Below are 17,951 nucleotides of genomic sequence, written 5' to 3' on the forward strand. Positions count from 1 at the left end.
AAGATTTTGAATAGCTCTTTTAAATTAAATGAGACAGCCAAGTTCCATTCTGTCAAGAAATGTGACTATGAATAAATAAATCTACAATGAATCAAACTGATTCAAGAAGGACCACGGGACCTTTTTTAATAATATAAAATAAATAGAGACCTAATTCTCACTTTCTCAATTCTGGCAACTTAGTACAAAAATGCTGCCTGAAGAAGGGTATAAAGTTAAGTAGAGATTCACTTCTATTTTATTATATACAATCAAGACAAATGCTTTGAAATATGTATGAACAGACAGACTTTTGTTTCAAAACTGTACAAGAACCATACACATGATGAATATAGGAGGTATGAGACTTTGAATAGAAAAAGTGAATAGTGGAGGAAGAGCCATCCTAAAACACCAACAGAACATGATGTTCCCAAACTGTCCAATATTTTGAAGGTGGGTTTTAATGAAGTTTTGGGGGTCAAAAGCTAGCAGAAAGCACTGTTTTCACATTATGCAGAATAGTTTCTTCCATGTTTTTCTACTCAGTATCAAGAATGTATGCCTTTTGAAACATGGAAAAATTGAGATTACTTTATGGTATGTTAAAGTTAAGAAGGACAGATGTAGGGCTATATAGTACAGAAAGCAAAATTTTTATAGAATAAATTTAAATTGAAAAACAGCTTAAGAATTATATAGAGGAAAGAAATAGAATGTCTACTTGAACTGTAACCACTATAATATATGAATATCAATAATGCCTTAAAATAATATGTTCAAACAACAGTAACTCATCCTTTTGGGTTAGAATTCAGGTTATGTACTTTCCCTTTATACTTTAAAATAAGATTGCTGAGATCTTTTTATTGGCAAATTCATTTTGAAAGGATCATTTTTAGTAACAAAGGAGCATGTTTAAACATATACAGCCAATCCAAATTGAGTAGCAAACTAGCAAACATTTTCATAACCATCTTAGGAGATAATTTTTATTTTACAAAAATGTCAGAAAATATCTTCTTATTTGAAACACCCAAACAGGTCAAAAAATTTTATAAAAAGAGTGTACAACACAACCACTAAATTATAGATTTCTGAAGCTCATTTGATGGGCCCATTTATTTCGAGTAATATCTAATCCAATAATTTTTCAGGAGAACTAAATAATTTGGCTAATTCCTTATTCCAAGTTTCTTAAGAGTTTATTGGAATCAGACTATATTTATTTATTTGGTGGAGGGACAGGATTTAAATCTGACATGTGGGAGAAAAAATGACTAGAAAAGGGAAATAACAACAACAATATTGAAATTTATACAGCACTTTAAGATTTGAAAAGCACATTACACGTTATATCATTTGTTCCTCACAACAACCCTGTGAGGTAGGTGCTACTATTTTCCTCATTTTACAGGTGTGAAAATTGAGACTGGGAGAGGATAAGTAACTTGTCCAGGATCACACAGCCAGTAAGCAAGAAAGAATTTGAACCTGGATTTTGTTGTTGTTGTTGTTTTGATTCCAGGTCCAAAACTCTATCTGCTGCATCATTTAGCTGCAGGATTTTACATGTCTAGGCTTCATGAAAACGATATATATGTATACACACTTATATACACATCTATATACATATATATATATACATATATATATATATACACACACATGAGTATGCATATATGAATATATGTGTATATGTACAGATCCATATGTGTATACATATAAAATATTTATTTTTGTCTATAACTCTGTATATAGATTCTCTTTTATATCAGGGAATTTATTAACATCCTAGTTTATTACATGAAGAGTAAGAAGATGTAAAAAGACATTAGCCAGAAGAGTTGATTATTGATAATTATAATAATTACTAATGAAGCTAAAATGTGAGGTAAAGAGAGAACTAGAAAAAAAAGAGTTGACCTGGTCACAAAATTACAGTTTAAAGAACAAGAGTCTATTTAATATTAGCCCCTATTCCACACCAAAGTTTGATAAAAAATTAGAAGAAAGGAAAGAAAATAAATAGACACCTACAATGAGATTAGAAATTAAAAAGAATTTTTTGATTGAGATGAAATCAGAAATCAACAGAAGCTGTGTGCTTCCCTTAAAGACTAACTTGAGGGTCCCAGACAGGAAACCTGAACAAGAACATTGAAAAGGTAAGGTGACATTTGCTTAGAAGAGCCTCTATTAAAATAGTCATATACCTATTATATTTTGTAGTTTTTCTTCTCAAGATTAGAGGCACAAAGTATTTCTTTACTCCCTTATGGTAGAGAACAACTACTTCCTTATAAAATCTGAATACTTAAGGTGTTTTTTTTTAATGTTTCTATTCAGTCATATCCAATCTTTGTGACCACTTTTGAGGTTTTCTTGGCAAAGATACTGGAATAGTTTGCCATTTCCTTCTGCAGCTCATTTTACAGATGAAGAAACTGAGGTGAAGAGGGTAAAGTGACTTGTCTAGGATCATATAGTTAGTAAGTGTATGAGGTCATATTTGAACTCGGGACTTCTTAACTCAAGACCCATTTCTTTTATGCACTATGATTTCACCTCCCTGCCTTTTTTTGTATATACACAAGACAACCAGTCTTCTTTTATCCTAGTCTATTATAAAAATTTTTCAGTTATCATTATTCAAATGATTAATGACAGTAAAGAATAGAACTTGCAAAGAAACATACTCTTAGAAGAAGAAAATGTGATTTTGTGAACATAAAGAACCCTGATTGTGGACATTCCCTTTACCAGAATAAATTACAACCCATTAGGACCTAAGCAGTTCCCTAAGGTATATAACAGCAAAGTGACTAGTCTGTAATCAAAATTACTAATTATCAGAGGCAGGATTTAAATTCATATCTTCCTGATTGCAAGCTGAGCACTAGAAATATTTCATATTTCTGATTTAATAATATAGCATCTATGCTTTAAAGCAAATAACTAATGAACATTTTTGAGCATTGGAAAGTACAGATTAATTGTCTGTTGCTTAGTTGCTTAGTCAGAGGAAGGGTAATTCAAGCTATTTCCTTCTCATCCTTACTTCAAACTTCTGTCTCAGTTCCATATTTCCTTCTTCATCCCCTTCTGGAATGGGCACATTGTAGTATTCACCTTCTTCTTGATTAAGCAACTTATACCTTTCAAAGAAATGGGAGAAAATTGTAAGTTCATTTATTCTCAAATCAACAACAATAGTTTATGTAAAGCCTTTCCTTCAACCAGTGACTAAACTGATAAATAGAGTGCTTAATCAGATATAGCATAACCAAAAAGGTTCTGTCTAGTCACTTTTGGAGAAGTTTTTTGATTCTTTTTGAAAAGAATTATTCTAATTCTTCGTGTATGCAAAGTGTTAAACCAAATTATTTTATTTGCAGATGTATTAGACTAGATGAAGTCTTACCATCCACTTGCCGGCATTTTCATAAGCTCGGATACCCCAAATGAAAGTGAACCCATAAAATCATTTCTTGTTGTTCGATCCCAGTCCCAGATCTCAACAGATAACCGTCTATCTTTATCTGTAGGTTTTAATTTGCTAGAAAGAACAAGAGAAAAAAAATCACATTCTCATTGTCTCAGCATGAATTAGGGAGAAAATGGTCCCAATGATACCCCCAACTTCACTGTATAACTTCTCAGGAAATAGTAGTTTTTCTCTTTGGAGAATACAGAAGAAAATATTGACATTCCATTTATCCGTTAACCTGATAAGAGTCACAGACAGAAAACGATAGGGATAACCTAAATATCATGGTGGTTTAATAATAAATGTACCTCATAAAGAACAGGAATAGAGCACAAAGAGGAAGTATACATTATTAGAGAAGAAGAGGTTTCTGTTATTGTTGTTTATCCTTTGTTTTTTAAAAGGACCAAGACATCAGGAAGATGATGCCATGACTTCCAAATGAAATGGATTTAATTGAGGAAGAGCTGTGCAAAGTCACCAGTCACACTTTTTCTTCCAGAGCCTTCTGGTTCCAGTGGCAAGATTAGGACAACTGGAAATGGCCTTAGCCTTTTTAAGTTAAGGTCTTTCCCAGGACTCGGTTTAATTGAGACAATGCCCACTCAGTGATTAAGGTTAGGTAAAAAATGAGGCAAAGAGTGATCTCTTTTACTTAGTAAAAAAAAAAAAATCAGTCTAGGAGGGGAAGACACTCAGGGTTTCTGTCCAAAACAGAAAAAAATTTACTACTTACACTTACTCTGAGCTATCAAGACTCAAACAATGACTAAGTGAAGTTTGGGCTGGTACCTATTGCTGGTTAATTAATGAAAGCCAGAGTGATTTGGGCTTAAGGCATGGTCCTTAAGAAAGAAATCTAGCCCATAAACTCCAAGATATCTTCCAAGGTTTCATGATCAAAATTTATATTCCTTTGGGCAGAGCACTTGCAGGTAAGTCTATGATTCCTTATGTGTACAGAGGGAAAGAAGGGAGCGAAAAAGGAAAGGAAGAGAAGGAAGAAAGGAAAGAAGGAAGCAAACTGTATTTTTTCCCCCTGAGAAGATTGCTGTAACTAGGAGTTCTATTTGAGTTGAACACCACAAAATGAACTCAGGGGCAAAAAGTACAAAAACTCTCAAATAAATACTTAAAACAGGAAACAAATACAGTTGGAAATGAAGGAAGGAATAATCTTGGAAAAACCTCAGAGAAAGGAAGGAAGGAAGTAAAGAAAGGAAAGGAAAGCAAGCAAGCAAGAAGGACGGAAGGAAGGAAGGAAAGGAGGGAGGGAGGAAGGGAGGGAGGGAGGGAGGGAGAGAAGGAAGGAAGAGAGAGAAGGAAGGAAAGGAAGGAAGGAAGATAGGAAGGAAGGAAGGAAGGAAGGACGGAAGGAAAGAAGGAAGGAAAGAAGGAAGGAAGGAAGGAAGGAAGGAAGGAAGGAAGGAAGGAAGGAAGGGAGGGAGGGAGGGAGGAGAGAAGGAAGGAAGAGAGAGAAGGAAGGAAAGGAAGGAAGGAAGAGAAGGAAGGTAGAAAGAGAGGGAAGGAAGGAAAGAAGGAAGGAAGGAAGGAAGGAAGGAAGGGAGGGAGGAAGGGAGGGAAGGAGGGAGAGAAGGAAGGAAGAGAGAGAAGGAAGGAAAGGAAGGAAGGAAGAGAAGGAAGGTAGAAAGAGAGGGAAGGAAGGAAGGAAGGAAGGAAGGAAGGAAGGAAGGAAGGAAGGAAGAAAAGGAAGGAAGGGAGGAGGGAGGGAGAGAAGGAAGGAAGAGAGAGAAGGAAGGAAAGGAAGGAAGGAAGAGAAGGAAGGTAGAAAGAGAGGGAAGGAAGGAAGGAAGGAAGGAAGGAAGGAAGGAAGGAAGGAAGGAAGGAAAGAAAGAGCTTAACTGCTCAACTGGAACTGGTCAGTTGTTTCCCCAACTGACACCTACTTCTATTATTTGTCCTTCATTTTTGAAAAGGACCATGACATTAGGAAGGGGATGCCATGACTTGCAAGAGAACTGGATTTAAGAGAGAATGGACCAGACTCACTCTCTTCCAAAGCCATGTGGGTCCAATAGCAAGTTACAGATTAGGACATCCCTAGATGTGGAGGGAGACCTTGGTTATTTTAAGCTAAAGTCTTTCCTAGGTCTCAGACAACTGAAGTAAAGCCCAATCAATGATTAAAGGTAGGTAAGAAATAAAGTAAAGAATGGTCTCTTTTACTTAGAGAAGAAGAGAAGAGGTTGCTACTTACAATGTGAATGACTCATTCCACTGTGGGTTTAGTGTGGAGCGGATTGTTTTGGTTTTTTGTTTACTTTCATTCTTAGGGTCAGGGATAAGTTTCAGCTTCACATAGGGATCTGAAAGTCCATTTGGATCCATAGGGATTAAGTTTTTTGCATCTCGTACTATATAAAAAGGAACAAGGAAAAATATTAATAAAAAGATGTTGACTATTGTATACACAAACCTGATGATGGTAATCCAAGTCAAATGGAAGAAATGTCAAGTTAATGTAGAGCTTGGGAGTGGGTAACAAATATGACAAATCTTTAAAAATGTACTATTAAATTCCACAATGAGAGCTTGGTCACATATAAAAACCAGACTCTCTTCTCCCCTCTATATCCCCACTATATCCTCAAATCCAGAATCTCTCTTCCTTTGCCCAGAGAGCTGTAATTAGAAGTTCTATATGATTGAGCACCACAAAATGGACTCAAGGGCAAAAAAGTACAAAAACACTATCAAATCAATATTTAAGAGGGGACAGATATAATTGGAAATAAAGGAATAACCTCAGAAAAAAGACTGGACCTCAGAATAAAAATTCTAAGGGGAGAGACCTTGAGGTAATATAAGGCTGCTGCTAGTGGAGTAGGATTGGTTGGGAGAGAAAGTTAGGGAAGAACTCATATAGAGGTGAAGTCTTAAGGGTGGGATGGAGTGGGGAGGGATCATGTCACCCAGGAGAAAATTTGTACTTTTAATAATTATTTTTATTAACTATGTGTTAAGTTCAGTGGCTGCTACGTGCTGAAGGAATTAAGTACTCATGCTCTATAAATCTAGGAATCTCCAGCCATAACTCTAGCCAGCTAGATGGTGCAGTAGATAGAGGGCAAAACCTGGAATTGGGAATATCTGAATTAAATCAGCCTATTTACCATTAATGGGTAAATCACTTAACCTTTTTATACTTCAGATTCTTCATCTGAATAACAGGGATAATAATAGTACCTACCTCATAGAACCAAATGAGATAATATTTGCACATTGCTTTATAAACGTTTAAGACCTTTATGTAAGCTACTATTATTAATTACATAATTATTAATTATTATTATTAGGCTGGTAGGTAAGTCATAATAAAAAATACTGCTTTAAAATACTTTAATAATGAAGATGAAATGAGATGAAATTGCCTCTCAAATACTTACTAGCTGTGTGATCCTAAGCAAGTCCTTCACTTCTATCAATCTTATTTCATCTTTTTGTAAAATGAGATACTATAAGTACCTACTTCTCCATGGGATTGTTTTCAGTGTCAAATGAAAAATATATATAAAACACTTTGTGAAACAAAATACTACATAGAATCAATATTTTTATTATTTTTTCAGTGATAATTCTATTTAACTCAAAAATATATTTACAAACTTTCCATTCAACTAATAAAACTAGGTCAATAATCCCAATTTATCCTGCATTATTTTCAGAATTAAAATCTACCTTAAAATTGAAAAACAGTGACATCAGTGTAATAATTGATTATAACTCACTTGTTTGGGACAAACATTAGAACACTGACACATTTCCTCAAATCACTATAAAAAAAAGAAATCTCCTAAGAAACAATGTCATCACATTTTACTTTTAAAAACCAAAGTTCATTCTGTACTTTTTAATTTCATAGCTTCAGATGTCACAGACTGAAGATTCATCTGCCAGTTGGGCACACACATGGATTAAATCTAATGCTGGCACTCAGAAGCTTAAAAAAAAACAAAACAAAACAGCTTTATATATCATTCATCAAAGGAATAAACTGCTTGAGTCCATGTTGGTTAATGAAAGTCCCAAATTCTTAAACTTAAAGATAATAGCAATAATAATAGCAAAAACAATATGATGAAGTATACTGAATATATAATCTCATTTGATTTTTACTGCAACTCTGTGATGTAGAAAGCATTTCATAGTCTCAGTGCTTAAATGACTTGCCCATTGTCAGATGTGCAGGAAGTACCTAAGGCTGGATTTGAACTCAGATCTTTATGACTCTAGACCTAGAACTCTGGTCCATAATGTTACTAATATATAGTATATCAGTCATTCAGTAAACAATGGGAACTGTACTACACATTGGGAATACAAAAAAAAAAAAAAAAAAAAAAAGGACATAGTCCTGTTCTCAAGGACCTCACATTATAGATATGTAAATAACTTTTTGTTCAGTCTTTTCCCAATCATGTTTGATTCTTTGTGACCATTTATGGTTTTCTTGACAAAAATGCTGGAGTGTTTTGTCATTTCCTACTCCAGTTCATTTTATAGATGGGAGGCAAAGAGAGTTAATTGACTTGCCCAGAGATAAATATTTAGTAAGTTATCTTAGGCCATATTTGAATTCAGGAAGATGAGTCTTCCTGACTCCAGTTTGGACACTTTATACTTCTGTGCTACCTAGTTGCAACAAATAACTGTATACTTATAAAATATATGCAGGATACATTGAAAAAAATCAAGATGACAAAGTTTTTTAAATTGTAAAATTGTGTTTGTATTTATGTGTGTGTGAGAGGAGAGAGAGAAAAGAAAAAGAAAGGAGAGAGAGAGACAGAGAGAGAGGGTGGGGGGGAAACTTTGGGCAAATCCCTGAATTCCTTAATGTTCTAAGCAAACTCCTCAGAGGGTTTTTCCTTTTTGTGTATTAAGATTCCTTTAACAGTGTGATGAAGTCTATACAGAGCCCCTTTCAAAAATATTTCTAAATTCCCATCCAAAAATTATGCAAAACTTTTGTTTAAATTTTCCCATCATTTCCATTTTCCAAGAGATTCAAATAGAAGTTCCAATATTTTCTTCCCATATATCCCACCCTAGGAACTACTGGTATAGAAAACCAGAGTCTCATTCCTTCTCAGAATTAACTAGACAAATCATTCAAATAGCTAAGAACAACTATGAAACCAGTTTTACATAAAGTATCTTGAATGGAGTGTTGCACTTAGAATCAGAAAGACCTAATTTCATGTTCTACTTGTTCCCTTACTAGCTGTATGACCCTAAGGAAGTCACCCAATCCTCTTTGTACTTTAGGAAACCCTCTAGGACCTATCTACTACAGCTTAGTGAAGTCAGTGTAGATTTACCTCTTTATAAGAAATTTTCACCCTTGTCAACATCCCAGTACCTTTTTGTGTCCATATATGGTATAGAGAATAATGTAATGTAATATAGACAGTATTGACAGTCTGAAAACCTGGGTTCAGAATTCTGTCTTACAAGTAGTATTTAGTAGTATTAGTACTACTTACTAGTAGTGAACTAGAGGCAAGTTACATAATTTCTTTGTGCCTCAGTTTCCTGATCTATAAAATTTATTAAAATTATGATATTTGTACTACTAATTGGGTAGTGAGAAAAACATTTTATAAATTCCAAAGTGCTACATAAATCAGAGTCATCATTATTGCTGCTATTATATATAAATTCGAACCACTTGTTGAGAAAGTCATTTGGGTAAACCCAAATGAGACTCTTTATTGAGTCTCATTTTCTTCATCTGTAAAATGAAGGGGCCGCTAAGGTCTCTTGATAACTAATATTCCCTGATTTTACTATTCTAAATAAGAATACTGCCCAACTTCTGGAGCTTTATGAACTTTAAGAGGCATAGCAATTCAACAATTCAACACACCTCTTCTGGTCCATTAAATAGACCCTGTGTCTCCAAAGAGTTGGTCTATTTCTATTAGTATCAGTGGATCATTGGAGAGCAGGAAAGAAAGCTAGTGCTCATCTGGGTGGTGCAGGGGATCAAACACTAAACCCAGAGTCAGGAATTTAGAGTTTAGAATCTGGCCTCAGACACTTGCTAACTAAGGGACTTGTGCTACCTGGTTATCAGCTGATCCAATTTCATTTTAAAGCTATTATAGAATCTAGTGGTAACAGCAACTACAAAGATTGGCATTTATATATTATCCACTATGTGTCAGGTACTGTACTAAGTACTTTCCAATGATTAATTTATTTGATCCTGTCAATTCTGAGAAATAGGTGCCATGTTTTAGGAAACTGAGGCAGATGTTAGGTGACTTTCCCAAAGGCAGAATCCAAGTAAGTGTCTGATGCTAGATTTAAACTTAGATTTTCTTCAGTCCAGGCCCAGATGAAGATCTGGACCTAAATATTCTGACTCCATATTCATCTCTCTTTTCCTGAATATCTACAAGTTCCAGTTTGCCCTTTCCCTTATGCAGTCTAAATCTCAACCAACCTGATTGTTTTCCGTTCACATATGCTGTCTCCTATCACTGTATCTTTGCTTCATTCTTGGAATGTCATCCCCCTCACTCTTGATTTTTATAATTCTGGCTCTCTTAAAAAGACAGCTCAAATGCCACCTCCTAGAAGGAATTTCTGCTGTTCTCAGGTTCTGATGCTCCGTTTTCATCAATCTTATGCAATTATGTTGTATACAGTTTTTATTTATTTTATTTTATTCATTCATCTGTGTACATGTTCTCTCATGCCAAAAGAATACAAGCTCCTTGAGATCAGGAACTGTGTTTTTGTCTTTGTATCCCCCACACATAGTACAGTGCTAGGCACATAGTAGGTGGCTCCTTACTTTCCCTCACCCCAGATATCCAATCAAGTTCTAGTTCTGGCAAGTTCTATTTCCACAGCATCTTTACCATCTGTTTAGATGAGCCATCCACTTCATTTAAGCCACATCTCCTCTCACCTGGATTACTGCAATAGCATTCTAATTAGTCTTCACACCTCTCCTCTTTCCGATCTATTAGCCACATAGCCAGCAAATAGCCTAAAATATAAGTGTGACCATGTCATTCCTCTGCTTAATAATTTCCAATGACTCTGGATTACCTCTCAAATCAAATATGAGCTCCTCGGTTACTTCTAACCCTTCCTAAGATGGCTGCAACACTTCTTTCTTGCCTTATTTTCTTGCCTTCATGCACTCTTTTGTTCAGCTTACTTGGCTTCTTGTTGCTTATCACATATCCTATTCATCCTGTTTCACAGCCTTTGCATAGACTCTCCCCTTTGCTTAAAAGGACCGCTTTTTACTTTTGCCTCTAGGAACCCCTAATTTCCTTCAAAGCTCAGCACACATTCTACCTTTTACCTTGTCTTCCTTTAATCCCCCTCCCCAGCTATGTTTTATTTGGGGTGTTCTGTATTGCTTATATGTGTATATATCTCTCCTCTAATTGAATGTAAACTCTTTAAGGATGAGGACCTTTTTATTTTTTGTTTTGGCATCTTTATTTCCTAGTATAAGACCTGACACTTGAGAGGTGCTTAATAAGTACTACTTGTTATTGATTGATTGGAGTTTGCTGCACTCCAGTGTTCCTGACAGACACTTAGCCTTAATTTGCATCTTTAAAGTTTTCCACTACTTTATCTATTATTTATAACTATTTCCTTGATGCCTAAGATATGATTTTGGATCCTTAAAGAAATTGCACTGCCAACTAACAAGATTTTATGTAACTGCTTTGAAAATAGTATTCATATGGACAGATTATATTCAATCCTCAGGTGAGCTATATTTAGTGATTCTAGTTCAGAACTTTTTTCAACTTAATTTGGATGGTATAACTGTGAATGATGATGATGATGATGATGATGGAAAGAGAAGGAGGATTTAAGCTTAATCAAAAGGATTAGATTTATTCTGCTCAGGAGGCATAACCAGTTCTAATTCTATAAGTATTTACTACTATATGGTGTTAGGAGAAACAGAATAATTAGATAAGACATAGTCCCTGTTCTTTTTAAGCAAGTATGATATAGCAGAAAAACAGGACATACATAATTACACACACATTGTTTCATTAGTACAATAGAGAGTGGGAAAACAAAATACTCTCTCAGATCCAAGTCAAAGGGTGGCTATAGACAGTCTGAGGATCAGGGATGAGACAATAAAGGCTTCGTAGTTGAGGTGACATTTGAATTGGTTTTTCATGAATGATATTCCAAGCACAAACACAGAAAATACCACCTGTTAATCAAGGTATAGAAGTTTCTGTTCGATTACCAGCCCTGCTATTGACTAACTTCATATATAGGGACAAATTACTTAGTCTTTCTCCAATATGTGACAATCAACAGATTATTAGCGATTCTCAAAGACTGACAATTCATCTTTAGTTGTTTATGCCATTGTACAGTTCACCCCAAACAAATGGAATGCACTGCCCCTTCCACATTCACCCCTTGGAATCCCTACTTCTGTTCAAAGCACTTCTCAGGAGCCACATTGAACATAAGGCCCTCTTGCTCTGTCCTTCTTGAAATTACATTGCATTTGCTTATCTCTATATGAGTTATTACAGCACCTCCACCTCCACCCCCACCCCCCAAATAGAACATAAAGTTTTTGAGGTCAGGAACTATTTAATCTTTGTCTATTTCGCCCCTTGCACATAGCAGATGGTTTAAAAATGTTTCTTAAGTTCAATATTTTTTTATACTGTAACATACAGATGCATAAAGTTGTGGTGTCCCAGAAAAAGAGCTGGCCTAGCAATCAAGTTTGTTGAATAATATCCATGACATATCAGTCATCTAATAAAATGTATAATTATTTGCTGAAATAAGGTTCCAATTTGATTAGGTCTTTCTTCTTTATATTTAATCTCATAAAATAATAAAAAGATTTTTAATGAAATAATCTCCACTGACTAACTCTATGAAAGAGTAGGCAAAATTCTTACACTTTTCTAATAAAATGAGAAACTATAGAAAAAATGTGCAAAAAAGTATATAAGACTTGGCCTGAGACCAATGAAACATCAAAAAGGATTTTTTTTTCCATTTGGACATTGAAACAAGAGTAGAATTACACAGAGTAAAGCAAAAGCTCATAAAAAATATTTCCTCTAGGGACTTGTGGATAAGATGATGACTTGAAAGGTCATAGCAGAGCCCAAATCTCCTACATATATGCCAACAAATATTTTAAAAGGGCAGCAGATCAAATGATGGTAAGAAAAATTCAGAGAAACAGTGTCTTCATCTAATCCAAGGACTTCCTAAAAAAATAGAAGCCTGTATATATTACGAAAGAGGTCACATCAGAAAAACCAGTGAGCATAGATAAACCAAAATTCTGCAAGTGTACTGCCTAGGGATGCTCTGGGAGCACCTGGAAGCCTGGATTATTTGGTACCTAAAGAGGAGATGATGGCAGTTAAAAACTTGGTGTGTTTAGACAGGGAAGTTGTAGGGAGCCGAACATCTGTAGCACTCCAACATGAGATACCTCCAAAGACCAAGGAAATTACAATGCTCTATACACTGACTATCCAAGGAGCCACTTGCTAGTATTTTGAGCACAAATACAACAGGGAAGGCAGAGAACAATACGACAAAATTCCAGGAAATCAAGCTGAAGAACAAACCAGGGCCTTAGTACTCCATTCAAAAGTTTAGGAAGGGCCAGAACTTGGCCCTTTCATGGAGTTTTAAATCAAGAATTTAGGGTGGAGGTAGAATTAAACAGAAGAAGCCAAGGAACACTAGGAAGAAATGTTATAGGTTAAAAGATGCCAAGAGGTAAATCCAGAAGAAGAGAATAAAATAGCAAGAACCATAAGCAGCATCTCAGGGGGGTGGGGGTGGGTGGGAGAGGGTAGGGTGGGGGGGGGGGGGGACTACATAATGGCTACAGGAATACCTGGAAGAAATGAAGAATTATAAGTGAAGTGAAAGCTATGGAGATTGGAAATAGCTCATTTATCTCAACAGACAAATAAGCAAAATCAGAGAAAAGAAAGAGTAGATTTTAAGAGGGAGAGTTGAGTTGATGAGTTCAAGGAAAACAAAATTCAAATTTATAAAACAGACTTTAAAGAGGGGATTAAAAAGAAAGAGAAAGCATAAAAATCAGTAAATGAGGTCTGGGTTTGATGAGGAAAAAATGAACAGTAGAGTAGACATAGATAATGGTAATTACAGTTCTACATAGAACTTAGGCAAGAAAAAGAAATTGAGGGATTAATTATAAGAAGAAAATCAAACATTGATTTCATATTTCATATTTGAATCCTCTTTGCACTTGATTCTATTCTATAACTATTCTAACAATATAAGCCTTTTCTCTGTCTCTCAGTGAAGAAGCTCGTGAACTCAAAAGTTCAGCCTTCCTTTCTCAAGTTAGTTGAAAAAATTTAGTTTTCCTATTGATCACTTTTAATTAAAGGAAAAGTCTGAGCTAAGTTTAGAAATCCAGTGTTCTCATAAAACATTTTAATTCAAAGAAAAATTTTATTTCAGCACCACCTGTAAATCACTTTATGTCAAGGAAACTTATTCCTCATAACTTCAGCTCCTCAAAAACTCCATGACATCTGTTTGCTATCTGTGACAGTCTACAAAATAGGCTGGTACATTTTCACAAATTACACTGTTCATCCTAGTTCAATTAAAAAGTGTCTTATCTCCTTTGTAGGAGCCAGAGAGTCTGCTATCGTTAGTCCACTATCAAAAAGCTTAGGATGCAGATGGTTCTGATGAATTAATCAAGCATTTCTCTAAGACAGAATGGAGTGTTTGCTGGCCCCATGTGGTCCACTCTTCTTAATGTAATTAATCATATTCTCATTCTCATGATGTTGCCAACTCTATAACTAACTGCAATATTTCCTCACTTACCCTGTTTTGTTCTTTATTCTATACTTATAAAAAGAAGCTGTGACTCCTCTTCTGGGTTTTCTGAAGTGGTCTGAGGTAGCCTTTTGACCCACTTTATTAACAGGTTCATGCTTTGCTAATAATCTGCTATCATGCTTGGAGAAAATATCTCAGTTTAATGTTGTTGAATTTCATTCTTGATATAGGCCAAGAATGTTTTGTGGTGATTACCTTCAATTTTTAGAAATCTAAGAATTCAACTAAAAAAATTGAAAACTTCAACAAAATAACAGGAAATAATACTATATATGAATTATTATGCTAACAAAACCATGGGAGAGATAGAAAGGAAAACCCATAAAGAATTACACAAGGCATAAAATATTTGGGCATCTATATGATAAGATACATATAGAACTTATGTGATTATAATAAAAGAACACTCATTAAGAAATAAAGATGGACCTGAATAATTGAAACAATATTAAATGTTCATGCTTGTGACATGCCACTAGAAGAAAATGACAATCCTACCTATGTATATTTATTTCTTTATTCAATGTTATGACATGAAATATCTAAGACATTTTATAGAACTAGCAAATATAACAATAAAGTTCATTTGGAGGAACATAGCTCAACAGTATTAAGGGGGAAGAAAACGGGGGAGGGTAGAAAGAAAGGGATCCTAGCAGCACCAAATCTCTCTACTATATTACTAAATCATAATCATAAAAATTACTTGATACTAATAGAAAACTGGAAAGTTGATCTTTGGGATAAATTAGAAACACAAAATCCAGAAGCAAACACACAAATTATACTAGCATAAATTTAATAAAGCCAAAGATTTCATGTTCTGAGTGAAGGACAAACTTTTCAACAAAAACTTCTAGGAAAACTGGAAAATAGTCTGGCAAAAATTTGGTTTTAACCAGCATTTCACACCATATGACAAAAGATGGTTCATGGATATGTGAAATAGATATAAAAGTTCTCATCATAAACAAATTATAGGAAGAAGATAGGAGATACTTTTCATAATTATGGATGGGAAGAATTTTTAACTAAACAAAAGAGTTTTAAAGGAGTATTAAAGGAAAAATATGGACAATTTTGATTTTATAAAATCAAAAAGATTTGCATGAATAAAATCAATCTATTTAATCAAAATATTTTTATGTTTATATTTAATAATAATAGCTTTTTATTTTCAAAATATATGCAAATATAGTTTTCAACATTCATCCTTGCAAAATCTTGTGTTCCAAATTTTTCTCCCTCCCCTTTCTTCCCGCTTCCCCTAGGCAGCAAGTAATCCAATATAGGTTAAACATGTGCAATTCTTCTAAACATATTTCTACATTTATCATACTATGCAAGAAAAATCAGATCAAAAAGGAAAAAAATGAGAAAGAAAAAATTGCAAACAAACAATAACAAAAATTTTGAAAACATTATGTTGTGATCCATATTCAGTCCCTATAGTCATCTTTCTTGATGTAGATGGCTCTCTCCATCATATGGAGATCTCTCTCCATCATATGGCATCATATGCCAAAGCCTGGGCTAATTTGAGTGTATTGGAATTGTCTAAATTGCCTCACTATTTAATAAAAATCTTTGTAGGAACTTTCCCCACTAAAAATCTGATATATAAGTTATCTAGAGATGTGATACAAATGTATAAGAACAAGGGCCATCTCAAAGATAAATTTTATATTAGAGGCAATAAGAAGGGAAACACTAAAACACTAAACATTAAAAGGAGAGTGACGTGGTTTTAACTTATTTTTAGCATTCCTAGTTTTTAAAAATATCAATTTGGCAAGTGAATATAAAAAGACATTTATTAAATGTTTCCTATATGCCAATTATTGCTTTTTCTTTTAAAGTACTTATTCTAAATTTAAAAAAAACCAAATAAAATGAACATATCCATAGACCAAGTAGAACTGAAAGAAAATTTTGTACAAGAAACTGTCAATCTTTATAATGGCCATTTTGTTTTACATTTTAAATACATAATAAATTATACATGTAACTTTCAAAGCTGTTTTGCCAAGTACTAAGTGATCAGAAATAAAAAAAAAAAGTAAAGGGTCCCTTCCTAAAGTTAGACAAGATATAGGGGACATATAGACAAGATAAGGGACACAATCTTTTCTAGGAGGTTCTACAGTAGGAGAGCTGAGGATGAGGTAGGTGGGAAGGACAAGCATGAGACATCTGGTAAGAAGTAGAGAAAAACTTGGCTAGCACACGTCTAGATGCTGGGGGCCAAGTGAGACACTCACCAAATGATTAAGTGATACCTGAAAATGGTGATTCCAGAGCAAAAAGGGTTGTTTTCCAGATAATGGTCTCTTGTCCAAGAGATGAGGTGGAGAATGAATTGAAGAGAAGAAAGACTGGGGTTTGGAAGTCTAGTTAGGGATTACTACAGTAATCTACACAAGTTATAATACTATTCTGAGTCTATAGAGTGTGAATGAAAGAGTAAGATGTAATAAATATTTCAGAGGTAAAAATCAATAAGAGTTGGAAACTGATGGATTAGCGGAGTGAGTGAGAAAGAAATGAGAATGCCTTTGAGACCAAAAATCTAGATGACTTGATAGAATAAAATAAATAAAATGGCATAAATATTATAAATAAGATGAACCCTAAGGTCTCTTCCAGTTCACTGTGGTACCTCTCCTTTGTTTAATCTACTATAAGCTTAATAATTATAATCAGGCCCTGCAAAAGTCAATGCTAACAGTCTACCACTTTTTTCTCTCTTCCTTTTTGTTTTGTAAAAACACATTTTTGCTACAGAGAAGCAAGATCTAATCTACTGATTAGCCACTTTCTTCGAAAATCTCCAATCCTCAATCTCTTTAAAAAATGAATTATTGTCTCATAATTAACAATAGGATATGGAATTTTTGGACAAGGTAAAACTTTATGAATATTAATATCACGATATCCAGTATTCCTCTCCCAACAGCTTCCAAACATTCCAAACATATTTGCAGATTGGTGCCAAAGGCATAGGTCTGGGTTAATTCTGAAAACTCTTGTTCCCCATACTACCATGAAAGAAGCAGAAGATGAAGAATCTGGTAAGAAGTAGAGAAAAACTTGGCTAGCACACGTCTAGATGCTGGGGGCCAAGTGAGACATTCACCAAATGATTAAGTGATACCTGAAAATGGTGATTCCAGAGCAAAAAGGGTTGTCTTCCAGAGCATGGAAGGAATACAGTTGAGGGAAGAATTGAGTGGAATATCTGAGGAAGGCAGCTACACTGGACCTAAATAAAAGGAGACTGAATAGTAGCTGGGACTAATCTCATCCCTCAAGGTTCCTAAGAGCAGCGACCTTCTTGCAGCTAAAGAGATGCTGCTCCCAAACTATTCTTACCTTTATCCTGCATGAAATCTTGAGAATAGGTAATTCAGTAGGTCTCCCAGAAAATGACAAAAGAAAAACTCAAAATACCTGAATATAATAATTTGGAAAAATACAGGAAAGCACAGAGCATTTTGAATTTTTAGTCTACAAAAAACTTCAATCAAAAGAGTCCAACAGATTATCACAAAAATTATTTCTAGCATATGAAATGTTTAAA

The 17,951-nt window shown here is 34.5% G+C and overlaps 1 protein-coding gene across 1 annotated transcript in view; it reads right to left on the bottom strand.

Annotated features, from left to right (window-relative positions):
- Positions 1-17,951, bottom strand: part of PRKCA (protein kinase C alpha) — a 466,501-nt gene that overhangs the window by 68,753 nt on the left and 379,797 nt on the right. The window contains exons 6-8 of the mRNA XM_031965668.1: positions 5,688-5,844; positions 3,404-3,538; positions 3,041-3,137 (exon numbers count right to left, since the gene is read on the bottom strand). Of these exons, the coding sequence (XP_031821528.1) occupies positions 3,041-3,137; positions 3,404-3,538; positions 5,688-5,844 (389 nt within the window). The remainder of the gene's footprint in view (positions 1-3,040; positions 3,138-3,403; positions 3,539-5,687; positions 5,845-17,951) is intronic.

Source organism: Sarcophilus harrisii, chromosome 4 (genome assembly GCF_902635505.1).
Source record: "Sarcophilus harrisii chromosome 4, mSarHar1.11, whole genome shotgun sequence".
Taxonomy (NCBI): Eukaryota; Metazoa; Chordata; class Mammalia; order Dasyuromorphia; family Dasyuridae; genus Sarcophilus; species Sarcophilus harrisii.